The sequence below is a fragment of the Anas platyrhynchos genome, chromosome 26, assembly GCF_047663525.1.
Source record: "Anas platyrhynchos isolate ZD024472 breed Pekin duck chromosome 26, IASCAAS_PekinDuck_T2T, whole genome shotgun sequence".
In the NCBI taxonomy this organism is placed as follows: domain Eukaryota; kingdom Metazoa; phylum Chordata; class Aves; order Anseriformes; family Anatidae; genus Anas; species Anas platyrhynchos.
In genome coordinates, this window is record NC_092612.1 from 2,914,897 (window position 1) to 2,942,791 (window position 27,895).

Here is a 27,895-nt window from a genome sequence, read left to right on the forward strand (position 1 = left end):
CTCATTCAGAAAAGACGAGCCCGGCGCGGATCAGAACCAGGCGGGCTGCCAGGAGGGAGCCTGCGATTAGGAGCAAAGCCGGCATCTGCCACCTCCGCGGGCACAGCTCCTCCCTCGGCCCAGCTCAGGGTGACCCATGGGGAAGTTGAATTCTCTCTGGTGCCAGTGGCAATGACAGAAGCCACCTCGAAGCCTGGCGCTGGTGCTGCTACCCCCGTGCCTCCCTCCAGCCCCATCGCTGTCCATGCCTCAGCACCCCCACGGTGCAACGGAGCGGGGACGCTCCCCCCTCGCCAGGGTCTCCCCGAAGCACACGGATGGACCACGGCAGCCTGGTGCAGACCCCCAGAGGCACAAAGCTGCTTCCCAGGGACACGCAGGGAGCTCAGCACCACCTGGGGACGTGCCACCCACCGCCACGGGTTTCCCACCCTGCACCTCTTGCGGCACGGGGTCGTCCTACAGGAGCGATGCAACCACGGCACGAGCACCCCGAGCCTTGCTCCGAGCCAAAGCCGAACATGAACACCGCTCCCACCGGCAGGAAGAACAGAGCTCCAAAGACCAGCAGAACAGAGGGGTCCGAAGCATTTATATATGTACGTATATATCATATATTTGTGTGTGTAACTATACATAGGTATCTGCATACTTACACACCGCACAGGTAAATATTTATAGATACTGACCTCTTCAGATTAAAGTCCAAGGCACTTTTTACAGTGAACAGGTTAAAGCCATAGTTTAAAACATGCCTGTTTCTGGGTACAGATCAGTTTTATGGCAATGCTGTCGGGACAGGCAAGTCCCCGCTCCCTTTCCCCGTTTAGGAGACCCAGCCACGCTCAGACCAGAAGGAGGAATGTAAGCCCGGGGCCAGAGCCTGACCGCAGAGACACGAGCAGCTCCGCCAGGGCCAGGAGGTGCGTTGGGGACCCCCCCTAGGACCCCGGCAGCGCGAGGGGAAGAACACTTTGGGTAGAAGACGGAGCAGAGCCGGGTGCTGCGAGGCGCGCACCGAGCGTCCCGGCTGAGAGCAGCCACCGGGCTCACGGTGCTGGAGACCTGTCCTGTGCCCCACTGCCTGAGCAAGAGGGGGCAGACGGGACTCACCTGGGGGGAAACACCTCATCCCACAGAGCGGCTTGGCTTTCCCCTGCAGAATCCCCTGTCTGCAGCCCTGTGCCCTCCCGGTGGCTATGGGGAGGAAGCTCGGAGCTGGGTGAGAAGCTGGGGCTGGAAGCGGAGCAGAGCCTTCCAGCAGCAGCTTCCCAACACCCCCAGGTCACCACCAACACCCCAGCAACCTGCTGGGCACGGGGCTGCAAGCCAGCCAGGGGGACACGGGGCAGGAGGAACCCGAGGGAGAGCAGCGCAGGGGGCCCAAGCACCCTAGAAATCTCAAGGCACCCCCAGAGCCAGCAGGAGAGAGAGGGGCAGCCCTGCCCCCCCGAGGAGAGGAGCCAGCCCCTCTCCTCCAGCCCCTGCCTGGTCCTGGGCTGGGTCCCAACGGGGGGCAGCTGGAGCCAGCCCCACCACGGAGCTCGGGGCAGCATCACAGCAAGCTGCTGCGGGGCAGGAGCTGGGGGATACCGGAGGAGATCGGGCTGCAGGGGCCAGCAAGAAGGCGTTGGAGCTCACGGCCGGAGCGCTCGGTGAGGTACAGGCGCTGCCGTGACTCCCAGCGGGATAATCGGGCTGGGAGGATCAGGCCAGCACAGCTGGGACAGCAATTAACAGCGATAATGGCAGCACTAGGGTGACAACTGCTCTGATACGGAAGAGTTGGAGTAGGGGCTTTTGTTCGCTCTGGAAGAAAGCAGGAGTTGGTCCCACACGCTCTGCCCGTTCCTGGCCACGCTCCACACAGGAAGACTGCCCAGGAACAGGGGGCAGGGCTGCAAAAGGAAATTTAAGACTTATTTGCCCACGAATCTTGTCCTACACGTGATGCAGATCAGCTGCAGCCAGATTGGGGCTGGATGTAAGGAAGAGCTGCCCTCGGGGTACCATCAAGCACCGGGAGGCTGAGAGGTCCCTGCACCCTCACCGCGTCTCTAAATCCGGGCCCACCCCTTTTTCTCTCCACACTGCCACAGTCTGAGATGGAAGGGACCAAAACCACACTAGTGCCTCTGCAGGCCAGGTCGCAAAGCCCAAAAACCCTCCCAAGGGCCAGCTCCTGTCCTGCCCGAGACCCAGCACGAGCTGGGCACGGTGCCCGAATCCCCTCGGGGCCGCTCCCCGCCGGGTGGGCGCAGCGGGATCCCTCCCTGCGCCGAGGCCTTACCTGCAGCAACAGCGGTCGCCCGCGCAGGGCTGTCCTTACCCCGTCATCCCGGCAGCTACGTGTTGACCTGAGAGGAAAAAGAGAGCGCGCTGCCTCGGCGTCCCTCCTCCCGAGGGAACCCCGCGCTGCCCGGCTCGGGGGTGAGGGAGCCGGAGCGGGCAGGATCGGCCCCGCGGTGCTTTCCGGCGCGCAGCTCTGCCAAGGAGGAGGAAGAGGAGGAGGAGGAGGAGGAAGATGTTGCACCCCTTGCGCTTTTCTAGGCACAAGTGATTCCCTCGTTCAGAATATCCGCATCCTGCCTGCGTCACTCGGTGCGGAGCCGAAATGGTTTGGTCTCTGCGCCAAAAGCCCAGCGGGGAGCCCGGCGCACCCTGTGCTGCTTCGTCCCTGAGAGCCTCCATCCCCGGGGGCAAATGGGGAATTTTGGCCCTTGTACAGTCCGTGCCCAGTGAGCTGAACCCCACCTTTGCTAGAGAAGACAACCAGGGGAGGAAATGGCTTTGCAGGAACCGCTGAGGGGGCTGAGACCCCGGGAGAAAAGGGAAAAACGCCTTTCCCTAGGGAGAAGCAAAGCTCCAGTGCGGCCGGGCTGCGCGAATTTAGACCTGCTGAAGGCCAGCTTCCAGGCAAGGGGAATTAATGCCCGGGGGTGGAAGGGATGAGGAGCACGTGGAGTCCTTCTGGACGGAGTCCAGAGAGCCTCCTCTGCTACCCCTGGCCTCCGTCCTCACGTGGAGCAGTGACTGTACTCAGAAACAGACATTTTGGCAGCAGGCTGGCGTCGCTGCCTGCTGACAAACTGGTTGGATACAAAACCATAATTGAAAGTTACAATAACCTTTATAATATAGCAATATATTTCATAGTTAAAATAAACTATTATGCTTTCCCCTATTATTAAAAAAGAAGCGAGCAGTACAGAGGCAAGATGCAAACCCATGTTGAAGCTCCTTAAGTCTGGACAGAAACGCTTCAGTCTGTGAGTTTGCAGAGAGGATTTTGTATTTTTCTGGCGTTTCTAGGACGTTTCCTTGCAGGCAGTGCAAGAGGTTCGTGGAGCAAAAACTGAGGCTGTGCCGAAAAGGAGACTGGCTGTCGTAGGGTGGGTCCTGGAGGGGCTTCGGGGCGCGATCACCTCGCTGGCTCTAGCAGCAAGAGAGCACGGGGCGGTTTTTCTCTTGCGGGGGTGCGGGCAGCTTCGGTCCTGGTGGTGTGCGGGGTCCGACGGCTTCCCGGCTGCAGGAGGAGGTCAGCATCTCTTTGGGTTTATAAATTGACATTTCAGTTTTGTTCTTGTGCTTTTCCTCCGCATCTGTCGGTGGTCCCAGCTCTTCTCTCCGCTTGCCCAGACGCACTTGGAGGGGCAGCCTCTCCGAGCCCATGGCCGCAGGCTCCGAAACAACTCTCTCAGGTGTGTGAACAGCACCGGGGAGCATCCTGCCATGGGCAGGGGGAGGCTGCACACCACGGTCCTGCCAGCTGGCTGCCGGGGGGGGAAGCTCCGGGGCATGAGCGTGCGCCCCGGTGCACGTGCGTTGGTGGCTGCCACGTGCACCGGGGTGACGCCGGTGCTCGTACCAAGATGCAGGGAGCAGGGGAACAGCTCCAGGCGTGCACCCCAGGCACCAGACCGTGCTGGGGTGCTTGGGGTTGGGGTTGTGGAGAGCTCGCCCCGTGCCTGCCTCTGCCTGCCGGGGAGGGGAGCCCTCACCGTGGCCTCAGGGCGGCTCCGGTCCCGGTGGCGGGGCTGGGGCTGTGAGTTAGGGGGAGCCCTGGGGCTGGCCCCGGTTGGGCTCAGTGCCCAGGGTGGGCACCGGGACTTGGCCCCAGGACTGACAGTGGGATGTGGTGAACCAACAGGGGGGTGCGGGATGGAGGAAGCAGGGTGCACAGTGAGCAGGATGGGGGATCAAGGGTGCGGGATGGAGGATCAAGGGTGCACGTGCTGCAGGGTGCAAGGTGCCGAGCACAGGGTGCAGACCCAGGGCTGCGAGGTGCTGGGCAGGGCGTTTTGGGGTTGTGCAGGGGTGAGGACGGGAGGTGCAGTGTGTGGGGTGCAGGGCTGGGGGCTGCAATCTGCAGGTTGTAGGGCACAGAGCCCGGTGTGGAGGATGCAGGGCCAGGAGCTGCAGTGGTGCCGTGAGCTCTGGCACCCCAAAGCCACGCAGCAGCACGTGGCCCGGCACAACCCAGCACTGCAGCCGGGATCCCACCTCCCCAGCCTGGCTCCTGCCACTCCTGGCCCCTCGTGACAGCACGCTGAAGCAGCAGCTCTGCCCAAAGAGGAGCTCCTCCTGCACTGGTTGCACTACTCGAGCTTTCACCGCTGGTATTTCTCTCCCCTTCACAGCCTCAGGTCCTAGCCAGCTGGCATTTCCTCATCCCGTCTTACTCAGTTTGATTTCCCAGACTTGATGATTAGCCCGTAAGGAGGTTCCCGCTGGTGATATCGATTCTCAGGCATCAATACTTCCCTCAGCTACCCAACGCCCTAGGACGCATTTCTGCCTCTCCGTGTACATGTTGTACACGGCAGTTTGTTCCTACACAAACCACAGAAGAGGCGGGGAAATGTTTTTCTCTGCTGGCTGCCTGCGGCCAGTGGAGATTCTGTATTTTAGGCTCGCTCTTACAATTTACAAGGCTTTCTTAATTGCCACGCTTGAAACCTCCTTACAAAGATGGGCAGAAGCTTCTTTATCCCTATCTGAGGGCTGGGGAGGGGTGGACGAGGGTTACCTGTAGGCACACGGGGACTGGCAGCAAGGCTCAGAATAGAGTTTTGGGCTGCTGCCGAGGCAGTGACACTCTCCCAGCAGTCCTGCCCACCCTACAATTACACTAATGACAAGATCTTTGAAAAGGGGAAGAGCAGCGCATTCCCAGAAGCTGAGGATCTGCTGCCGGCCAAGGAACAGAAAAGGCTGGCAGTGATCTCCGTGCACCTCCTCTCCTCCCTGAATGCAAAACACGCGACGAGAACAACCACGGCTTGCTACCATGCTACCGACAGCCTTAACACAACCACCTCTGCAGCACCAGGAGCTCATTTTGCAGCTCCCCCGGAGCCCACAGCAGAGGAGCCTTCCTCCTCTTCCTCCTCCTCCTCCTCCACCGCACGCTGATGGCTGGAGCTGGCGGGGGGGGAGCGCGCCTCACCACCCGCCGCTTGTTTTCTATGCAACTTTAATTGCAAGGCGCAGGGAGTAAAACACCTACCCCCAGCAGTAAGTGGGGTTTTGCACAGAAATCCCTCTGCACCAGGCTGATACGGCCCTGCCTACGTGCGCGTGAAATGCGGCGTTATTTATGGAAGTGAAAGAGTTACACAGGAGAAGATTACAGGCTAAGTATACCTGGCGTAACACAGTGACTTTGATTACAATTACTGACACTGCCGGGTGATGTGTAATTAATATCGCGGAGTAATTACATGGTTACTTCATCTGTTTAAAAATATATAAATATCCTCTGCTGAGTTTTCATTGAAAGCAGCAAACACCATCCCAGAGCTGCAGCCTGCTGGCAGGAGGCAAGGCTCTGTGCAAAGACCAGGCAGAGCCCCAAAAGGACCACAGGGCAGAGCTAAGAAAAAGGGGAAATGGTGAAAGCAGAACAGAAAACGGTTCCTTCCCAAAGCAGCCAGGTGATGCCCAAACGTCCGTCAGGGAGCTGAGCACCAGCTGCAAGCCGGAGCCGGCCCCGGATGGTGCTGCTGATCCCCAGCAAACCCAGCAGAAGCGGGACAAGGGAGGTGGCTTGGTTTTAAACAGATGAAGCGTCCCACTCGCTACTCGCCTTCGTCACTACACCGCTTTACAGGGAGCCCCCAACCTCGGCGCCATCGGCTCGGCTGGGGGCATTGGGCACCCGGCACTTCTGGGGCCGCTGCGAACGGCACCGGGCTTGGGGACGTGGCCGGTGCCCTCCCGAAACGCAGGGGTGCTCCGGGGTGGGTGGCGGTGGGGACACCTCCGAAACGGGGCGGCGTTCCCCGCCTGCTTTAGGCACTGCTTCCCGAGCTCCGGGCGCCAAGAAGGAGAAGAAGAAGAAGAACCGCTGCTTGTCCTGCCCGAGCAGAAACCTCTCGCTGCTCCGGAGGGACACCCCCAGGCAGGTCGGGCACCGCCACCTACCCTGGAACGCGAGAGGTGCGTGTGTGCATTCGTGTCTTGGCAAGGAGATGGGATGGAGCGTGGGCATCTTAGGTCAGAGCCTGTGCAAGAAGCCACGGGGTGGGCGCCTGCCCGCCGGGGCTGGGAGCGGAGCAGGAGGGAGGGGAGCGCGCCCTGGGCGAGCGGCCCCGGCCTCGCGCCCGGCCCCGGGGTCCACACAGTGGAATACTCTTCCTCTGGTGTCTCCGTTGCTTCAGTGCTTCCGACTTGGTTTTGTTTTTGTTTTGTTTTGTTTTCAATGTGAAGACCTGAGATTGAGCGTGGATTTCTGTCCTCCACCGAACACTGCAGCACGGGCCTTGCCAGAGGCTTCGCCTCCCGTCCCCTTCCTTCACCACGTGTAGAGGCACCTAAACGGGGATTTGATTTCCGATTCCAAGGCGTTAGCGAGCTCCGAGCACCCGCTCGGCACCGAACGCTCCCGCGGCGCTTCGGGAAACCCGAGGAAAGTCCCTTGAGACCTCGGGACCTGCGCGTCCGCTCTTCCCGTGTCCGTGGAGGGCCGAGGGGCTTCGCTCTGCGTTCCTAGCAGCTGCTTGAGCTAGTGTAAGGGGTGGGGAAGGAGGTGGAGCTGACCCCGATGGGGCTCTCGGAGAGAGGAGTTTGCGGGGTGCCCACCGCCACGCTGACCCCCCGCGCCTCGATGAGGGCGGCCAGCAGGCGCTGCTGCTGCTGGCGCAGCATGTCCGCGATCAGCAGCGGCAGGGAGTTGAAGCTGGCGCTCAGCTGCTCCAGCTTGGACTCCAGGCTGCCGATCTGCTTCTCCAGGTCCTCGCTGCGGTCGTTGAGCTCGGTGATGAGGTCGTACATCACGTTCTGCATCTGCGGGGAGAGAGGAGACAGCCGAGGGGTTGGCGCGTTGCCGAGGGGCGCTGCGCCGCTGCCCGGATCAGAAATGCCGAGCTCTGCCCCGCACCGTCCCCGGGCTTCAGAGGCTGCTTCTGAGCCACCGCACGGTGCCGGGGCTGCGAGCGCCGGAGGTTTCGCCTGCTGAGACCCTGCGAGCACGCCCCGGCACTGTCAGCTCTCATCAGGCAGCTCTGCAAGCTCAGCACAACGCGGAGAAATAGAGGAGAAAGAGCAAGCGGCAGAGGAGGGGACAGGGAGGGAGACCAGGAGGGGATGGGGAAGGGGACCAGGAGGGGCCCTACACCAGCCTGCATCCGTGGGGGCTGGCAGCTCGCATCCCCATGCATCACCTTTAGGCGGTCACCGCAGCGGAGCAGCTCGTCGCCTCCCCAGAGCATTTACCCGAGGTGCAGGGGGCAGCTGTGGCTGTGCCTCCACTGCTCCGTTCCGTTACAACCCACGTGTGCCCCACCAAAGGGATTAATGCCGCTGGGCCCTCCTTGCAGCTCCTGGGCTGCTCTCGGCCATCTCGGCCCCACTGCCTGCTGCCAGGCACCCTGCCCAGAGCCCCCCAGGGCAGAGCTGATCTCCTTGCCTGTGCTGGCACGAGAGCCCCCGAGCTGCCCTAACAGCCCCGTTAGCAGAACGGGAAGGGGGAGCTGCTGCCCGCTTCGAGCCAGCTGCTGTCGGGATGCAGGCAGGGCCCCAAAGGATGGGCAGCAATCCGGGGCGCCACCCCGCAGGATAATCCCCGTGTTTTAATCCCTTCCAGCCAGCAAAACCAGCCTGCGCCCCCAGAGCCTCCCCGTGCCAGAGCAGGACGGGGCGCTGGGAGGTTCGGGCTGCGGGAAGCAGCACAGCAAACACCACGGCCCCAGCCCCTCCGCACCGTGACCGGTGCTGGGCTCGCCCCCTCTTCCAGCACAAGGACATCAAAATGATGAAACCCAGCGCTGCTGACCGCTGAGCGGCCCCAGCTGGGGCTGCGATGCTTTCCCAAGGGACGGTGAGCACAGACCCTTACTGGAAGCGGGGTGCCCCCCCCCCCGCTCGCCTCCCAGCTTGTGTTTGTGCTCTTTCCTCCTGCCGTGCACAGGCAGCAATCCCCTGGCAGCGATTCCCAGCTGACAGCTCAGGAACCGGAGCGTTTTGCAGTCAGCCAGGTCTGCTGTAGGGTCTCCGAGTGAGGAGAAACACGCCTGCAGCCTGGCGGGGCCGCGAGGTTACAGCGAGGACTTGCCTTTGAGAGGTCAACCAGCGTGTTGGCCTGGTCGCTCAGCTTCCTCTGCTCCATCTTCACGCTCCGCAACCTGGGGAGGAGGAGAGAGCAACGTGGATGCACCCCCCTTCCCAAAATACAGCTGCAAAACGCAGCCAGGGACCCGTTTGCTTCCAGGGAAATTGGAAAAATTGTCCCCAGTCCCCCGCGGGCGGGCAGGGTCACCCCTCCCCAGGGCTCAGCAGCCCACTCCCCTCCTCGCCCCATAGCTGCGGGAGCTGGCGCACGCCCCACTTACTGGTGAATGGCTTGTAGGAACTTCCTCTGGTGCTTCCTGACTTTTGCGTGGTCGATCTTTTTCAGCAGCTTGGTGTGCTTGTAGATGAGCCACGTCTCCCGCAGGACGTTGGCTGCAGCGTTCTTGATCTGCAAGAGAAGGGAGTCGGCCGCAGGTCACCGGCCCCATCTGCTCCAGCGAGTGGGACACGTTATTGCACGGAAACAACGCTCTGGCTTCGCCGGGTTCTGCCGTTTGTGAGCAGAAATTGCTGCTGTGCTGCTGCCACAGCGTTTGACTCGCCCCAGCTGGGAGCGCGGCTCCGTGCGCCTGGCCGAGCTCCTGCCTGTGTGCAAGGGGTCAGGCGCGGCGGGGACGGAGCAGCCTGTGCTAGGGGCAGAGCAGCGTGTCCTGGCCCCCGCCGCGTCCACATCCCCATCCCCATCCCACCCCGCTCCGATGCCCTGGGGAAAACTGCTCCTCGCGCCCCAGCCATCAGGCGCCTCACCCGCGTGGGAAGTTTACACTGAACCGACGCCTCGAAGGAAAATAAATCCCAAAGAATTTCTCCTCTCCTGCATCTGTCTGCTGGTTTTGGCTGGGCGCACGCATGCACAGAAGGCATCAGCCCCGTGCTCGGCTCAGCTGCTGGTGTTAGGTCATGGCTCCCACAGCCTCTGTGGCTCAGTTGCAGCCCTGCTGCTTGCTCCGGAGCGAATTGGCCGCAGCCTGCCTGGCACACAGCCCACAGAGCCACGTCCCCGGCCGCAGGAAGGGGCTGCCCAGCTGGGGGCTGTCCCAGCCTGGCCACGCACACCACCCAGGCACCTGTGGCTGCAGCCCCCTGGCCACGGCTCAGCCGCGGGGAGCGAGGGGGGAAGGATGCCGAGTCCTTCCTGGGGACATCGCTGCTCACCCGGGCTGTGCTTTACCTGCTCGCCTGCATCGAGGTGGGGAGCATCAGCTTGTCCTGCCCAGGGACGCCGCTTTGCCCAGTGCTGGACACTCAGGGCTCCCGTTCTCACCATCTGAGGGTGCCCCCTCCCCACCAGCTGGGCAGAGGGGCTGCGCCTCTGCTTCCAAGCCCGGCTGCACTGCCCCTCGCTCCATAAAAAGTGCCCCAACATCGGTGTTAGGAGCACACCCAGCCGTGCAGTGCCGCTGGGTCACCAACGCTGCGCCACAATGGGGCTGCTGAGACCAGAGGTCTCCCCCCGCGGACCTTGCACGCTGCTGGGGACACGGTGCCCAACAGGTCACAGGGCCCTTGTGCCACTCGCAGCGACCACGGATGCCTTGGCATCTTGCAGGGCAAACAGGAACAGGTTTGGGATTTCACTCCCTTGAAGAGGTGGGGGAGCTCTGTGGAGATGCCCAAACTCCACGCTGCGATGCCGCAGCATGGTTTGCTCACATGGGACACGTCCTGGGTGTCCCACAGCCCCCGATGCCACCCTTGTCCCCTTCCCCTGTGTTTTGCTGGTGACTGAAATCCAGGCGCAGGCAGCCCAGCTGGGGCTGGTGCCCACGGACCTGTCGCAGACACGGCCTCTGGGTCCCTCTTTGGGGACCGAGACCGCAGCAGCATCACGGCACAGCTCTCGTCTGCAGCAGGCAAGATGCTGAATCACTGAAATCCTCTCGTCTTCCTGACACTGAGATAAGTGAGATCATATTCCACAAGAGGAGATGGTTCATCTCCTCCAAGGAAAGAAAAAAACTCAGGCATTTCCTCCCCGAGGTGCGGCGGAGCTTGTTGCATTTCCTACAGCCCTGTAAAGTGGAGTGGAGAGGAGTGGAGGGCTGATGCCGTTTGCTTTTATCCTAATGCCTGAGCCTGCTCTGCATTCAGGGCACTCAACGCCTCGCTCCCGCCGCAGTACCCATGGGACCGACCCTCGGGGATGCTGCAGGCTGCAGCTTCCCAGCAGAGCGGAGAAGAAAACGCCCTGGAGCACCCCTGGTTCCCGCTGCCCCCACCCCGAGCCGTCCCCGGCACCTTACCCGCTTGGTCAGCTGCGTGTCCATCATGAAGTTGTGGACGTGCTTCTCCGCTTTGGTGAGCTCCAGCTTCCTGGCCACCACGGCCACCACCAGGGCTGTGCAGCCAGCGCCCTGCACGGGAACAGCAAGGACGGGGGGGACACAGGGACGTTGGCTGGGGAGTGGATTCAGCCCTGCAGGCGCTCTCAGCCTTGTGCTTTCCCCCAGGATTGGAAACCCCTAATTAACTGCAGCACCGCATGCCCCCTGCCCACAAAACCAATGATCCCAACAGGTTAACCTGGGTTTATCAGAGGACCCAGCTTCCTGCAGCGTCCTTGAGCATCTGCCAACGCACCCAGTAATTAACGGGGCTGATTTACAAGGTCAGTGGTGAGCCCTCGCCTCCCCAGCACCCTGGGGACAGGAGGAACAGCCGAGCTGATCCTGCTCATCGCTGCCAGCCACGGACCAGGATCTGTCCCGGCACCGCGATGCTCGCCCCGTGTAGGGGTGTCACTGGGGGCTCTGGGCAGCGGGGAAGGCACCGAGCACCCCAGAGGAGAGCAGGGATGGGGTCCCAGCCCCCTGCAGTGCCACGGGATGGAGGGGGACCTGAAGGGCTGCAGATGGTGACAGCTGGAGCTCGCTTTATCCCAGCGATTAGCGGTGGATCCGCGCCGCTCCACAGCCGGCACCTCCGGCGTCTGTGTCGGCAGAAACCCAAGGTGCCAAGGCAGGGCAGCCTCTGCTCCCCGCAGGGCTCTGCACGCCGCCTGGCTCTGCCCGCACCAGATGAGCCGCTTCCCCCTCCCCGGTGCTCTGGCAGAGGCCCACGACCCTGGCAAACGATCCTTAATTTATTAAAGAGTCATTAATTAACATCATGGGCTGAGCTGAATCCTTCAGCATCCCGGCAGGTCCCAGCGCGTGCTCTCGGCTTTCACCACTTCTCCCTTTGCCAACGGCCCCGGTGCTGCTGCTCGGGGAGCCCCAGCGTGCTCCTGGCCCCCAGGGTTTTGCAGGGGGCCACCGGGGGGGTGCCCAGTCCTGAGGGGGTCCCCAGCCTGGGGGCGCCCACCCTAGTTCCTAGCTGGAGTGGGGCTTTACTGGCCAGCTCTCTGCTGTGCTGGTGGAAACGCCACGTCCAGCCCTCCCTGAGTTTTCTCCCTCGGTTGGCTCCTATCAACAGCATCAGCCTCCCTGGCGCCCAACCTTACATGAGACAGATGAAATACTTGCAGATAATATCAAATTAATACCCTCCAGCAGAGCCGCCTCAGCCAAGAGCTCTCCTGGGGCACGACAGCAGCCGAGCCAAGCGATGCTGGTGCCGGTTGCCCGCGCACCAGGCGGGACGGGGGCAGCTCCATCCCCAAAACCGGGCACCCGAGGCAGGGACCGAATTGGGGTGCTGATCTGCGCAGGAGCTGCGCCTCGCTGGGGCCCCTGGCGCTGGCTCCTGAGCTGTCCCCAGCTGGGAAGCCGCACAAGCTGGGACATCTCACGAGCATCTTGGAGCAGGTACGCTCAGGGCCCCGAAGGACAGCAGCGGTGCCGTGGGCGGGGAGCGCTCCCAGCTGGCCCCCGCTCCCCACGGGACGCCAGCAGCATTTGGGATCACTCGGCGCGATGGAAGCCAGGCTGCGCGAGCAGGGCGGCCAAGGGATGCTCGGGGGCCTCTCTGTGTCCCCATCCACAGCTGCTGCCCCCCCCCGCAGGCTTTGCTATGGCCTGGCTCCCTGCTCCCTCGCAGCACAAGGGTCCAAATTCACCCCAAATTCACCCACAAGAACGAGCAAAGGCAAAGCCAGCTCGCAGGTTTGCAGCCCCAACGTGCTCCAGTCCAGGGGCCGGTGTCCCCAAGGGACTCGGTGTCCCACGCTGTGTCCCCAAAGGATTCGGGCACAGCCCAGCACCCCACAGCACCCACCAGGCACCCCGCGCGCGCCACCACCTCGTACCCAAACCAGCACGCCCTGCCAGTTACCGCACTTACAGCAACTGCAATTACAGCTCCAGCAGCTTTCAGGCTGCGAGACCTCAGAGCTGAAGCCATTACGGCTCGGACAAGCCTGCCGAGAAGCTGGTCCCCATAAAAACCCCACTGCCTTGGTGCCCCGCTGCCCCAGGGGCCGTTTCGGCGCGGCGCTTACCATGATGCCGGTGAGGAGGCAGACCCCCTTCCCGCAGTAGGTGTGCGGCACCATGTCGCCGTACCCGATGGAGAGGAAGGTGATGGAGATGAGCCACATGGCCCCCAGGAAGTTGCTGGTTACGTCCTGCTGGTCGTGGTACCTGTCAGGGAGACGCGGGTGTCAGTGTGACAGCAGGGGACGGGGACGTGACCTGGGTGCCACGGGAGGTGGCTTCCCACCTGGAACGCCGGCGCAGGGCGGCAGCGGGTGCTCGCGTGCTGCAGGGGGGTGCACGTGGGTGCGACGGCTCCCCAGGCACGAGAGCATCGTGCGAAACGGGGAATAAAGATGAACAGCACGGTAGGATGCCCCATAGCAACAGCGATTGCACAATTTCCGGCAAAGGAAAAAAAATATATATCCACATGCACAAAATCAGAGCAAAAACTCAACAGCGAGGGCTTCTGCTTTCGGTCAGACCTGTCACCACGTCCCAGTCCCTCCGGCTCCGTCCCCGGTGCCACGTGGCGCGGCGGCAGGAGCTGTCTGATGGGAGAAACAGATGTAGGGCCCCTGCTCTGACCCAGAAGGGTCTGGACCTGCAAACCTCGTGGATGGAGAGCACGGGGCAGAGCCTCCCAGCACATCTGGGCGCCCAAGGACTCGTTTTCTGGCCAGAGTCGCTGTGCAAGTGGACGGATGTGCGGGCACCGTGCTCAGGGGGCTTTGTTGAAGTGCTCACGGTGGTGACTCACGCACGAGCCCCCAGCCCCGAGCATCAACAGCGCTGACCCCATCTGCTCCTCGTCCCGTCCCCACTCCTGCATCCCCCCCCTCCATCAGCTCAGGATGCCGACGCGCCGCGGGGACGCTGCCAAGCCGCAGGCACGCAGCGCGCTCCTGGCCGCAGCCAGGGCCGGCTCGCCGTGCGGAACCGAGCGCCTTGCGGAGCGTCTCCGGCTCCAGGGATGCTGCAAACCTCCCGTGGCCACGTCCCCGCCGAGCCCCAGCGTCCTGCCCTGCTTCCTGCCCTGCTGGGGTCAGCGACCGCAGCAGCCCGTCTGCCTCTCCTCCCGCCAACACGCGAGCAGGCCCCCTGCTTGCAAGCTCTGCGTGCCCCCCGAGGAGCCCCCGCTCGCTCCAGCCCCCCCCCAAATCCCACCCAGGGTGGGCACCGGCCCCCACGCCGGGCTCTCCGCCGCCCGGCGCCGAGCCCTGCCTGCCCGCGTCCCTTCCCCGCAGCAGGTTTCTCCCAGCCTCCTCACGAAATCATTAGAGGAAAAACAGATGGAGCTTTTGGCAATTCCCTGCAAATCAATTCATCCAAGCTTCGCAGCTCATAACTCGCCCAACAGTTGGGTTTTCTCCTCTTCCTACATTTTTTTTCCCTCCCCCCCCCTCCAGTAACTGGAGACCCTAATGAAATAGCAGAGCAGGAGAAAGCATCTTCAGCCACCACGAGGCGAGGCTCCAGCCTGGGCAGAGGGGCTGGAGAGCACGGCTGCCCCGGGACCCTGCGAGGGGTCCCCAAAAACCAGCTTCAGTGGCTCCCTGTGCTGAGCCCACCCAACGCATCCCACAAGGCAGCCTCAGCTCTGGCCCCCAGGACATCGGGGGGCTGCCAGCAGACACCCAGCCCCCCCCAGCCCCCGATGCAGCGTGCTGAGGGGTGACCCAAGTGGCGCGGAGGAGCTGGCTGTGCCGTGCCAAGCGGACACCCCCGGGGCGATGTGGCCAAGGGGCTTTCCCCTGCCTCAGTGCGCATTTCCCCCCTGCTGGCGTTTCCCTGACAAATGCTGAGCCCCGTTTCCCGCGGCAGGATGTGAGCTCTCAGGCCGTGGGGACGACCCCAGCTGATGGGAACAACGTGCCGGGGGCTGCCGGGGGGGAAGGGGGCTCCGGAGGCTCCAGCCGGACCGACGGCTTCCCTTCCAAGAAGCACTCGGAGCTCATAAACAGGAGCAGCTGGCATTGCGCGAGCAGGAAGAGGGGCCGGCCGCTCGTGCCAAGGGCTGATGCAATTGTTTAGACCCGAGCGCCGATTTCCAGCACCCCCTCGTCTGCGCTCCCCGCACAGAGCGAAGCGCAGCGCGGCCGCCCCGAGCATCGCCCCAGCGCCCAGCCCAGCTCCACACCGAGCATCGCGGCACCGGGATGTCACCGCGGCACCGGGATGTCACCGCGGCATGTGCTCGGCCGTGCCGTGGGGTTGGGGGTGGCCGGGCTGTGCCGAGAGGCCGTGCACATGCGGAACACCCCGAAATACAATGGGGAGCGGGTGGGGGGCACGTGCGGGCACACGTGTGCGGCCGCAGGCAGCACCGCAGGCAGCGCGGCGGCCGGGCGAGGGTTGCTTAGCGACTCGCTGCCTCCAGGGAGATGCGGCCCCCCCGGCACGTGGGGTGGGGAGGGCGCCCAAAGCGATGCTGCGGCCCTGGGGGGACGCGAGGGGGAGGTGGGGGGACGCGGCACGGCGATGCCACCCCGGTGATGGGGATCGCGCCTCGTCCTGGGTGGGTGCTGGGCGGGAGCTGCTGTGGAAGCCACAGCAAACTGGTTCCAGTGCTGGTGCAGCAGCTGACTGGGGGGCACGGGGACACGTCCTCTCCCCTGTGCGCACGCTGCTTTGGGTGGACACGAGCGTCCCACTGCCACACCTGGTGGCCCTTTGCAGGAGCTGTGCCAGCGCCTGGGACCCCTGCGTGCTGCGAGCGCGTCCCTTGGGGTCAGCGCCTGTCCCTGGGGGCCTGGACCCCCCAGGTCTCTGCGTGTCCCTGGGGTCAGCACGGCTCCGTTTGCCACTCAGTAGGCACAGGGAGGTGGTGGCAGCTCACGGCAGTGCCGGCGATCTGCAGCAGCTCTCCTGCATCATTGCTATTTTTCCTTGCTAATGGCTATTTATTTACAGCGGGTTTTTCAGCCTAAGCCCCCCAGGTGCAGAAATCCATCCCCTGCGCGTCCCCTGGGAGCCCGCCCGCCCGCTCCCCATTTCGGAGGTACAAATAAAAACCTCCCAAACACAATTAAGGAGCACACAACTCTCCAGCACATTCTAATAGCATCATTAAGAGAAACAGGAACATAAACGCAGCCTGTAAAAGCTCGTAAAACCCCAGCGTGCAGCTCCAGTCCACGTCCATGGTACTTAAAGCTGCCCGAAGCAGTTCCGTGCGGCTCGGAGACCCAAGGGGGGACCAGAAGGTGACTTCTGTGAGGGAGGAGGAGGAGGAAGAGGAGAAAGAGAAGGAGGAGGAGGGTTTTCCTTCCTCCTGCCCTGCAAGCACCCAAAATTGAGCCGGGCACCCCGGGTGCTGCCAGCCCCGAGCAGGACCCGCTGCAGCGTCCCCCGAGCGGGGCCGGGGGCTCAGGGCCGGCTGCGGCAATGAACCCCTGCGTTTCTGAGCCCAGCACCAAGCTGCCGCAACAACTTAAAGGGATTTAATGCGATTTGGCTAATCCACTTAAAGCAAATAATAACACGCGTTTGTCTTCTGGAGCGGTTTCCTGCAGAGCCCACGCGCCCTGGCTCCCTCCAGCCCGGCCAGGGGGAGAGGAGCAAGGGCCCGGTGCCGGTGGTGCCGAGTCCCGGTGCTGCTGGGGGACCAGGCCCGGGCCCAGCAGAGGTGGCTGTCACCAGGGGAATAAAACCACGGGCATGGGGAGGGAGCCCCAGCTCCCCAGCAGCATCCCTCGATCCCCATGGGGCGTCCCAGCGCGCCCTCGGTCACCGCCTTGGACGAGCCACCAGGGCTGGGGCTGCCCCGGCCCCGCTCCCCGGGGAGGTGGAGGAGCAGCGAGAGCAGCCCTGGGAGTGGAGCCAGCCCGCAGGCAGGGCCGTATCCTGCTCCCTGCACCCCCGGGAGCCCCGCGGGCCCACCCGCTGCTGGTGCCACACTTTCAGAGCCAGCACAAGTGTCTGCTGAGCGAGGGCAAGGCTGGGAGCCAGGGCTTGAGAGCTGTCCCGAGCCATTACCCTGCTTTGATTGGGCTCAGCACCCAGCACAGCCCCCCGGGGATGGGGGACAGCCCCGCACAGCACCAGGGGGGCCTCTCCCTCCCCCTGCCCTGGGCTGCGCAGCAGGCCAGGGACGAACAACTCCCAGCAAAGCCCTGGCAGGGGCTGGGGTGCCCCCGCCGCAGCCCCCTGGCACCCACGGGGGGGCCCCGAGGGGTGCTGGTGCATCCCAGCACCGGAGGCGCCGCGGTACCCGCCGGGACCGGTCGCCACAGCAACCCCTGCGCCGAGCGCGGCGATGCCGGCGTGATGCCATCCGGCAGTGGGTTTGCAGCCGCGGGGTTGTCATGGCACTCGGCTCACAGCGACGCCAGAGCCAGGCGCCGCCGCTCGCCAGCCTCCCCGCACCCAGCGGGGCCCCCACGTGTCCCCGTCCCCCCCCTCCGCCATCCCCGGGGCACCTCCTGGGGACTCTCCCTGCCTGCTCCGGGCACCCCAAAGCCCCGCGCCCCAAAACCCAGCCGCAGCCCCTGCCCCTCTCTCACCTCTCGCACACCCGGACCGTCCACGCGGCGATGATCCAGAGGGAAATGCTGAAGACCAGCAGCACCGTCCCGGGGCAGATGGTCATGAGGGTCTTCATGACGAAGCGCGTGTTGAAGTTGATCTTGTTGAGCGCCCCGATGCTGCGCGACGAGGCGTCGGTGAAGAGCTTGCTGTGCAGCAGCATCACCCGGGCGATCAGGTAGAGGCGCAGGAACATGGGGATGGACAGGATGATGTCCACGTCCGCCTCTGCCCGAGAAGGCGTGTAGGAGAAAGCCAGGCGGGCTGTCCAGAAAAATTTGTACTCCCCGGGGATGGGGTGTATGGCACAAACCAGCATCTCCAGGCTGATGTAGAGGATGCGCTCGTACGTCATCGCTATCCGCCAGTCGTCGGCCCCGTTGTCGATCACAAAGAGCTACCGGGAGGCAAAACCATGGGGTTGCCGGGGGGCCCGGCCACCCCTGCCCCGCAGCACAGCCCCGCAGCTTGGAGGGGACCGACCCCAGAGCCCCACGGAGATGGGTGAAGGGAACTGCCCTGGGGAGCCAGGGCTGGAAGCAGTGGGAACAAACCTTCCCCAACCCCTCCAGCTGCTCTGCCTGCACCTTCAGGGCATGGCTGTGGTGCTGGGAATGCCCCAGAAAGCTTTAGGGTGCCCCAAGACATCCCCAATGCAGCGGCAGAGGCGGGCGAGCCACGGTGCCACTGGCGCGTGCCACCCGGGTCCTTTTGCTCGCACCAAAAGTGGCATCGCCCAGGCGCCACCGCAGCCCTGCCCTGCTCCCAGCCGCAGGCGCAGGGCCAGGAGCTGGCGATGCCGATGCGGGCAACTTTTCAGGAGGAAGCGTGGCAATGGATGGGACTGGGTTGTCATAGCAACTGCAGGTTCATCCTGGGCAAAGCAGCGCGGCACCGCTCCTCTCCAACCGCTGCAGCGGGAGCCGGGGGCTCTGCAGGAGCCCCAGCACCCAGCAGGATGGGAGCAGGGGATCCTCGCCTCCCCACTGCCCAGCATCACCCGCAGGAGATGCGGCCTCGATCCACATGTTGGTGTGCCTCCACGGCTCTGTTCTGTGCAGGCTGGGCCACATCGGTGCCACCAACGTCCCCTCCAACAGCAGGGACCAGCTCGGGAACTCCCCGTGAGCAGCACTTGGCAAAGACACCGCTGGAAACGGACCCCAAGGGGATGTAGCAGCACGCTACCCTCACCAGCACCTCCTCCACCCTGCAAAGAGCGGGGTAACCCCAGCTCGTCCTGGGGGCTGGGAGCATTCGGGGGGGCTGGGATCCCTGGCACAACGCTCCATGGGCACCCCAAGTCCCAGCACCTGCCGCGAGGCCGGCACAAGGTGGCCCACGGGGCTGTCCCCAGGGACGGCGAGAGCCGCCGGGACTGACTCACGGAGCGCCTGTCCCCGGCCACCTCCCTTTCTGTTTGGAAAGCTCCACTCCTTTTAGCTGCTTTGAGAAATTGTTTATAAAAAAATGCTCCAAGCTGTCAAGGGAGATCCTCAGGCATTTAGCAAGCTGACAGCCCATTCCTTCCTGGAAAAGGGTGTTAAAAATAAACAAATTAGCAAGAGGAAAAAGCCAGAGAGCCTTTTGGCTGCGTGTGGGGAATTGCACCGGGTGAAGGGCACGGGGAAGGGGGGTGCTCAGGGCGGACTTCCCCTTCTGCAGCCCCTCTGCAGCTCGCAGCACATCGCTGCAGCGGGGTTTCCATGGAAACCCCAGGCAAAGTCCGGCGGCACCCCGGCATCCCCGGCACCGGCTCCGGCAGGGGAAGGAGCGAGCGCGTTCACCGCCACGGCTGCCAGCGAGCAAAACGTGTGGGAAAGCACAAGGAAAGGCGCTGGGAAGCCACACGGTGCAAGGAAAGGCTCCCGGCAGGGTGCTCGCCCCGTGCCCCCCCGGGGGTCTCCGCTCCCACCACTCACCCGGATCCCGGCACGGGGAGTGCTGGGGCTGCGGCTCCCACCTCCGTGCACACCCGTGGGGCTCACAGGGCAGCGCTGCGGCACCCTTGGGTGCACAGGTGGGGGCTGAACGCACAAACCATGGCTCTGGGCAGCCCCAAGGCAGCCCCCAAAAAACCTCCTGCTGGAGCTGGCAGCCTGGGGGCTGGCTGAGCGCTGCGCCCCATCACGTGCAGCAGCGGCAAACACCGCGCTGGCACACGCTGCGCTGTCCCCAAGGCCATGGGGACACCAGATCGTGCCAAGCCCACCGCCTCCCCCAGCACCCAGCCCCTTGGCACCCATGGGAGCGGGGCAGCCCCCATGGGAGCGGGGCAGCCCCCACCACGCAGGTGCAAAGGGCCGGGAGCAACCCGCGCAGGGAGGAGGAAGGCTGGGCTGCGCCAGCTCCCTGCACACGCTCAGCTGTACCGAGGAGCGAGTGACACACGCAATTAGCAGCAGATCGTGGCCTCGCAGCGGGAGGCAGAGAGCTGAGAGGCTGCTGGGGGCGGGGGAAGAGGAACCGCAGGGAAGGATTTTGTTCACCTGCAGCCCTGGCTGGAGGGGCGACGGGCACGGGGACAGCGCGGGGACCTGCTGCTGGCTCTCAGCTGGCTGGGGACAGCCGGTGGTGGCAGCCACCTCCCTGCCACGCAGCCAGCTCGGCCGCCGGAGCTGCTGCCCCGCGGGAGCAGGGATGTGCCCATCCATCAGCGAGCACTTCATTACAGTCAGATGCAACAGGAAAAGGACCCAGGATGCTGGGCGGCTGCTTTTTATCTCTGGGGGATAAATCCTCCCGAGGAAAACGTCTCTGCCTGCTCCTTCCCATCCCAGGCAGGGCCGGCTGCCGAGCCCACGGACACCAGGACGCGGTGCGGGGGGGCAAAGAGCCAGCATGGGGACAAAGCAATGCCCCCAGCCCCAGAGAAACCATGGCAAGGGCAGAGCTGGGAGGGTCCCCAGGACTTGTCAATTAACACAATTAGCACCAAGGGAAACAGCCGAGGCTCTTGCCTAATCTTTTCTGTAGGGTGGGGAGGGCTGGCGGTGCTGGCAGGGTGAATGCAGCCACCCCCCGAGCAAGGAGGAAAGGAGAAGCTGAGGATTTACGGCTCTGTCAGCCCCACTTCCATCCCTGCTGAGATCCCGGGCCAGATTATCGGCAATCCCTTTATAAGCACCTAAAAGATAATAGGGCGATAAACAGCCAGCATGGATTTGTCAGGAGCAAATCGAGTCAAACCAATCTCATCTCCTCCCCCCCTGCCGGAGTCCCCGGCACAGCAGAAGGGGGCGAAGCGGGAGGGTGCAGCTGGGTGGCAGCGGGCTCATTGCATGGACCAACAGGATTCCCATGCATGGGGACCGGGAACGCTCCCGGCAGCGGGGTCCCTTGGCTCCAGCTGGAGAAGACGAAGCCTGGCAGAACCCAGGGGTTCCAGGAACGATGCGGGACAGCGGCCGAGGAGGCTGCGCTGGGCAGGGGGTCGCAGGCAGGACAGGGGAGGAAATTATTTCCCAGCGCTCGTCGCTGCCAACAGGGAGCAGAAAACAACACGTCCCGCTCTGCGTCAACCGGGACGGGGAGGACTGGAGAGGGCCCAGAGGAGGAACCACGAGGATGCAAAGACCTTGGCAAGTCCGTGGGGAAAGGTGGAAGGAACTGAGCTGTTCGGTGGGGGATGAAAATCTCGGGGTGGAAAAATCTTCGCCCGTTGGGAGCTGCGCTGGGGTTGCTCTGGTTTCTCTGCCCATCGCCGTGCTCAGCGCCCACCTCTCCCATCCCCCGGTGAGCCCCCGGCGCAGCATCCTGCCCGCAGGGTTACGGCCCCCATCCCGCCGGTCCTGCAGATTTTAGCACGTCCTCCAGCACTTTCCTGACCCACAGCCTGAATAAGCAGACCCGGGCCGTCGGAGGGGCCACGCACTTGAAGACAATGGGGATTCCAGCCCCGTCTCCAGGCGGAGCAGGATGAGAGCTGTACAGCCCTGCGTGCCGGTCAGGGTGGACGCGGTGTTTGCAGAACCAAGAACAACAACCAGAGGAAGCCAGAGAGAGCCGGGGGTGCAGCTTGCCCTGCCGACCACAAACAAAGCAGCCCTGGGGGTAAATATTATTCCAGCAAAACCCGGCTCTCTCAAATATTTGCTTTGAGCAACCCATCACCCGCGGGCAGTCCCTCCGGCGCAGGCTGGAGCGCGAGCAGCCCGCGCAGAGCCCTTTTGCACCAAGGTTTTGCCAACATCACAGCACAGCTCTGCTTTTTAGGGCCAGACAAGCTCAGACCCAACAGTGCACGCAAGGCAAGAAAGCCTTGAGTAGACACTGAGGACCTGGCCCCAAATGGGCACCCACGGCTGCAGGGTCCCTTGCCGGGCTCACCGGGACGTTGGTGGCTCCTGGCCCCGCTGCTCGGACGCCGTGGCCCCAGCTTGGCCGGGAGCCCGGGGAGGAAGTTTGCTTTTCCAGCGCCTTTCCTTGGCCGCTTGCACACATCGAACCCGCAGGAGGAGCAGGAGCCAGTCCCAGGCACGGCCTTGGAGGGGCTGGCAGGGGACAGGGCACCCTGGGGACAGCAGCGCTGGCCGCGCGCCCCAGCCACTGTGCCATGACAGCCCCCAAACCCGGGGCATGGTTCACAAGCTGCCGTCCAGGCAGGATCACACCAGCACCAGCTCCTTCTCCCACCCAATTCCTTCTCCCGTCCCCAAAATACGTCGGCACCGAGCTGGAGCAAACTGGGAGCCCTTTCCTCTCCCAACAGCGCTGGAGCGAGCAAAGAGGAAAAGAATGGGCAGGCTTGATTAGGAAAATATTTCACAGCTTCCCTTGGCACATCACCCGTGCGGTGAAAAGAGAAAGTCAGGGCTGGGCCCTGCCCTGCTGCCTCCTCACCCAGCCCAGGGCACCCCTGCAAAGCTGGGAGCAGGGTGAGGGAGCAAAACCCAGCCGGAGAGAGGTGGCAGCGGCCTTAATGGGATTAACGAGCTAATTCCCATCACTCCTGCGGAGCAGATCGCAGGAGCTCTTCCCCACATGAGGGTCAGCAGCCAGAGGGACGTCACCGGAGGGAACGGACATCCTGGCACCCAAACCCTGCGGGCTGGTGGCCGGGCGCAGCAGCGAAGCCACAGCCCGGCTGTCAGGGCCGGGGGGGGCCCGGGACCTACCTGCACCTCCCGCGTGTGGTAGGCGATGATGAGGCCCAGCAGGATGACGGTGGACAGGCTGATAAGGCATTTCAGGGCCAGGGAGAACATGGAGTCCTGCAAGGAAACAGCAGGCAGAGCGTCAGCGGCGGGGACCCCGATGGCACGGGGGGCACCACAAGGCTGGAGGGTGGCACCAGCGCCGCTCTGCGCCCCCCAGGGAGATGCTGACCCCCTCCCCAGCACTCGGCCACCCCCTTTCCCCAGCGTTGGCGTCTCAGCACAGCAGCCCCAGCCCCACGTGCACTGGGGGCACCTCTGGAGCGCGGCGCTTTCTCCCAAACATTTGGATTGTTTTTATTTTTATTTATTTATTTTTAAATCCACTTCCGCCAAATGAAATTACCGGCCTCCCCTCGGCTGGGACGAGCGACTCCAGCGATCCATCCACATCCAGCGTTAGCCCAATATTATGGCACCCTAATGGATGGTCTAATCAGATCCTCCTGCTAATTAGCTCTATGTAAATTAAACCAGCCCCTGATTCACTGGTGACTAAAGCACAGCTCCCAGCCTCCCCCTGGCTCCCTATAGGGAGGGGCAGGATTCACCTTCCCCCCCCAGGGCTCATCCCCAGACCCTGTTTTGGTCGCTGTGCCCCTGTGCTGCCCCCCCGGGCGGCAGCAGCCCCCTCCTGGTGCTCATCTCCCCCCATGGCCAACGTGGCCGGGGCGTGGAACGGGACCAGGGCAGCAGGAAAGGCCGAGCTGTGGACAGATGGGGGGGGTTCAAGGAGGGAGAGAGGAAAGTTTTCCTAAGGAGAGGCTGCTGGCAGCGCTGCGGACGCTCGGGGTGCTCCGGCCACGCATTGTGAGCAGCTTCACAACTTGGCACTCGCCTCTCAATTGTGTGCATATAATGGCTGGTGTTGAGAGAAGTGCCGGGGACCAAACAACGCTATTAATAGGCAGCCTCCAGGGCAGGGCTCGTGCCAAGGCCGGGCCCTCCCGAAGCACCGATCCTGCCCGGGTGATGCCGCCTGCATCCAGGCATGGGACCCTCCCCGCAGCGCGGGGCCGGCGGGACCCCGAGCGGCTCCGCCACCGCCACCGAGCGCCACGGGGCGAGCTGGCAGCGAGCTGGCTATTTTTAGCCAGCCGGTGTCTCGGGGGAACACCCGGGATTAATTGCAGCGAGATGTCACTCCCGCAACGGATCTGGCATCCTTTAGGGCCAATCTCAGTCGCCGTCTAGACATCCTTAACCCTCCTCCTGCCAGCACCCGCTGCGAGGCAGCTGCCTGGCGGCGCCGGCTGAGGACGCGAAGCCACGGAACTGGCATCGCCCCGTGCCAGCGCGGTGCCGCGCCGGGCAGCTGGCAGCCCTTGCCCTGTCCTGAACCATGGGGGACATCGTGCTGCTGGGGACACACACCCACGGGCACCCTGAGGGGTCCTGGTCGCACGGCAGAGCTGGTGCTGGTGCTGGGGCTGGTACAGATGGGGGAGGGCAGCAGATGGGACCCCCCCGAGCGCTTGGCACAGTGCACGCTCATCCCTCCTCTCCCAGCTCCGGGCACCGTCCTCGTGCACTGTCACCTCCGCAGGTGGCGTGGCTTGGCACCCAACGTCACCCCAAAACCAAGCGGGAAGGGTGCACGCAGGGGGCAGACCCCCCCCAGCACGGCCGGGCAGGGAGGTAACGAGGCCAACGCCGTTTGGCAAAGGTCACCGCACACCCACCGCCGTTCTCAACGCCTCCGGCCAGCGCTGGTCCCGCAGGGGCCCGGCAGGAAGAGCGGCTGCCGGCTCCCACGCTCACGACAAAGAAAACCACGGGGCCGGGGAGACCTCGTCCGAGCAGCACCGACGCCTCAGCCCCCCGAGGGACCCCGGCACGCATCCTCCCTGCACCACGTGCAAGTGCCAGGCTGCTTCGCCCTGGCTGTGCCGTGCAGGCTGCTGGCGGTGCCGGGAAGCAGCGCTGCCGGCCCCGGGGGCAGGAGAGGCCGCATCCTGCCCGAGGGATGGGCAGAAAGCAGGCAAAACCCGGCCGCCGCATCTCCAAGCCCAGTTTATCCACAGGCCGGACCCTGCTCCAGCCCTTTCGCCCCACCGACCGGCTCCGACATCCCCAGGAGCGTGCGGCATCTCTGCTGCCGGCCGCGGGGGCAGAGCTGGATGCGGGCCAGGGCCGGCAGCACCGAAATCCCCATCCACGCGACAGCTGCCGGCCCCGGCACTGGGCGCTCCTTCGGTCACGGCCGCGTCCCTGCCAGCGAGCTCCGGTTTCCTCACGGAGGGGGCTGGGGGCTGCCGGGGGGTATTTATAGACAGCCGCCCACGGCTCCGTGCGAGGCACCGGGGAGCCCCCTCTGCACCCCAGGGTGCGCTCAGCGGGAGGGGAGGGGATTGCGGGGGCCCGATGAGCCCCAAACCCTTCTCCAGCCGGCAGCAGCTCCCTGCCTGTGCCCCCGAGCCCTCGGCACGAGCACCGCGGGCGGGCGGCAGCCGCCGGGGCAGGGGTCGGGGCGGCTGCATGGAGGCAGCGCTGACTCACGGGGTCTTCCCCGGCTGACACAGCCGCTCGGCGCGCCGGGGCTGCTGAGCGCCGCGGCAGCGCTGCTGGCAGCCGTGCTGTGCAGCGAGGGCGGCCGGTTCCCCCCCTTTTTTCTCCCCCCTCGCCCCCCCAGCACCGTGCACACACGGGCATCCGTGGCTCAACAGGTAGTGGGCACCCTGGGGGGAGGCTGAGCCCCGCTCCTGCTGCAGGGCAGGGTGGAAAACGCCTGGAAGAGGCTCTGGCGGTGGACAAGAGCATCGTCGGCACGGGGAGCGAGGGATGCAGGGCTCGGCGCTGAGACATCCCCATGCCTCGACTGGAGCAGAAGGAGCCGGGGCTCCCCGCAGCTCGGCTCAGCCCCGGCGGCAGCTGCGGGCAGCTGGGGCTCGGGGAGGCACCTCTGGGGGATGCGCCCGCGCCCCGACCCGTTTCCATGGGGACACCGCAGGGTCCCCCGCGCCCACGGGACCCCCGGGCGCGTCCCTGCCTCCACCTGCTCTCAGCTCCATCGCCCCCTCCACCCGCACGAGCCCTCCCCGCCGCGATTGCCAGATAATCGCAGGAAGCAGCGAGCAGCCCCTTCCCACACGGCTCCTTCCCCTCCGCACCATCCCCACGCACGTGGCACCCTGCCCCGCGGCACGGGGACCCTCCGGGGTCCTCCAAGCCCCCCCCCAATCCCCCCGCAGCGCTGTCCCACTGACGCCCATGGGTGCCACGCACGCCCTGCCAGCGCGGGTGCCTATTCCCTTCCCCTCTCTGGATAGGTATAAATAACATGACAGATGTCTATACAAAGAGTTATTCATATCGCTGCCAACGAGCACAGCCAGGGAGCAGGAGCTGAAAGGGGTGTGTGGGGGGAGAATTATAAATAAAAGACACCGTCCTGCAATAAAAAAAAAAAAATACAGAAGAAAGGGGTGTGGAGGAGGATGGAGGGCTTCGCCGCACCGCGGAGGGCACGGCTCCTCAAGGAGACCACGCACGGGGTGCCCGCATCGCTGGAAGAGGACGGGGACCCCCAGCCACAGCTGCCCCCACCCGCCCCTGCCCAGCACCCCGGGGGATGCCCAGCTCCCCCTCCGACCCCACCCCCAGCCACAGCACCCACCCAGGGAGCTCCTAAGGGCGAATCCGCCCCTGCTGACCCCCAGGCTCCCCTGTGCCCCCCGACTTCTGGGCCACCCCCAGGAGGCCGTGCCCACCGGGTGGGCCAGCAGTGACACGAGGCTGATGCTGGCAGGGCACAGGCAGGCTGCTGGCAGCTCCCGCTGGCTGCGGTGGCGGCAGAGCCGCTGCGGGGCCAGGCAGGGCCCCCCCAGACCCCCCACGCCAGCCAGCCCTGGTGTCCCCAGCCCTCAACCACCACCACGGGGCCAGCAGGGATGCAGACAGGGCCCCTCGCTCCCCAAAGGGCAGTCGGGGGCTTTTATGGGGCCTCCAGGCAGGAGCCGCAGGTGGGGACGAGCCAGGGCGCACCCAGCAGGGCTCCTGCTCACGAGGGCTGGCGAGGCGGGGGGCCCCGCAGCCCCCTGCAGCCAGGAGGCAGCGCGGTGCCGGATGGGGCAGTCCCATCCCCTCCATGGACACCCACCGGGGGCACGGGGCAGCTCCACCGGGGCACGGCACCCACCCCAACCAAAGCACCCACCGCACGCGGCCCCATCGGTGCCCGCCCCGTCCAACACCGGCAGCCACCGTGAAGCCCCCGGGACCCCGAGAAACCCGCGCGGCCCCGTGCGGCCACAAACACCTCCAACGGCCACCCAGCGGCCCCCAACCGCTCCGCGGCCACCCGTACCTTGGAGTAGAGCCCCCAGGAGAGCTCGGTCTCGATGACCATGACGACGATGCCGAACATGCCGAAGATGAGCGCGTAGTCGCTGAGGCGCTTGCGCTTCTCGAAGAGCGCGCGCCGGTGGCCCAGGCGGTAGCCGATGTTCTGCGCCTTGCGCTTGGGTCCCTTGGCGAAGGCGGCGGGGGCCGGGCGGGCGGGGGCCCGGTCAGCGCGGGGGCCTCGGCGGGCGGGGGGCCGCGTGGCGGGCGCGTGGTTGTCCTCGCGCGAGACGACGATTTCGGGGGGCCCGCCGGCCCCGAAGAGCTGCAGCGGCTGCGCCTCGGGCTCCGCCTCGATGAGGTTCCTGCGGGAGGCGCTGAGCCGGCTGAGGGGCTTCATCACCCCCCCGCTGTACTTGCAGGAGCTCATGGCGATCTCGGTGAACGGGTTGCTGTCCCGCCGGTGCACCAGCGGGCTGGGCTGCCGGTGCTTGCCGCCGCCGCCGCCCGCCGCCGAGCCCGGCGAGTGGCCGGCCAAGTGGTCGCTGAGGTTGAGCTGGCTGCCGTGGCGGGAGGAAGGGTGGAGGGCGGCGGGGGCGGCGGGAGGAGGGGCCCGCAGCGACCCGGGCGAGGAGTGCAACAGGCTGTGCTGGAGCGGCGGCAGCGCGGCGGGCGGCGGGCGCTCGTCCCCCGACGACGGGCAAGGGCACCGGGGGTCCTCCTCCAGGTCCCCCACGCCCGAGTCGTGGAAGTGCCCCGACGTGTCCATGGCGGCGGCGCCGCCGCCTCACCGCCCGCCGCGCACCTGCCCCGCCGCGGCCGCTCCGCCGGGCGCCGGCACCGGCCCCGGGCCGGCCCCGCCGCGCCCCGCTCCGCTCCTCGCCGCCGCGCCCGGCACCGGCCCCGGCCCCGGCGGCGGCGGCCCCGGGGCGGCGGGCGCGCGGCTGCTCATGAATGGGAGCCGCGTCCCTCCGGCGCTGCGCGCTCGCCGCCGCCGCCGCCCCC

The 27,895-nt window shown here is 65.0% G+C and overlaps 1 protein-coding gene across 2 annotated transcripts; it reads right to left on the minus strand.

Annotated features, from left to right (window-relative positions):
- Positions 1-567: 567 nt before the first annotated feature.
- Positions 568-27,867, minus strand: KCNN3 (potassium calcium-activated channel subfamily N member 3). Of its 2 annotated transcripts, XR_011804967.1 has the most exons (9): positions 26,916-27,867; positions 22,571-22,666; positions 17,432-17,850; positions 12,950-13,091; positions 10,815-10,925; positions 8,832-8,959; positions 8,555-8,624; positions 2,291-7,287; positions 568-1,898 (listed from the first exon to the last, which is right to left on the minus strand). XR_011804967.1 is itself a non-coding variant. In XM_027444491.3 (8 exons), exons 1-8 carry the CDS (start codon positions 27,657-27,659, stop codon positions 6,991-6,993), a joined length of 2,007 nt encoding a protein of 668 aa, XP_027300292.1. In that variant the 5' UTR covers positions 27,660-27,867; the 3' UTR covers positions 568-6,990. The 2 variants fall into 2 exon arrangements, 1 of the variants encoding a protein (XP_027300292.1); XM_027444491.3 differs by having other exon boundaries at positions 568-7,287.
- Positions 27,868-27,895: the final 28 nt, after the last annotated feature.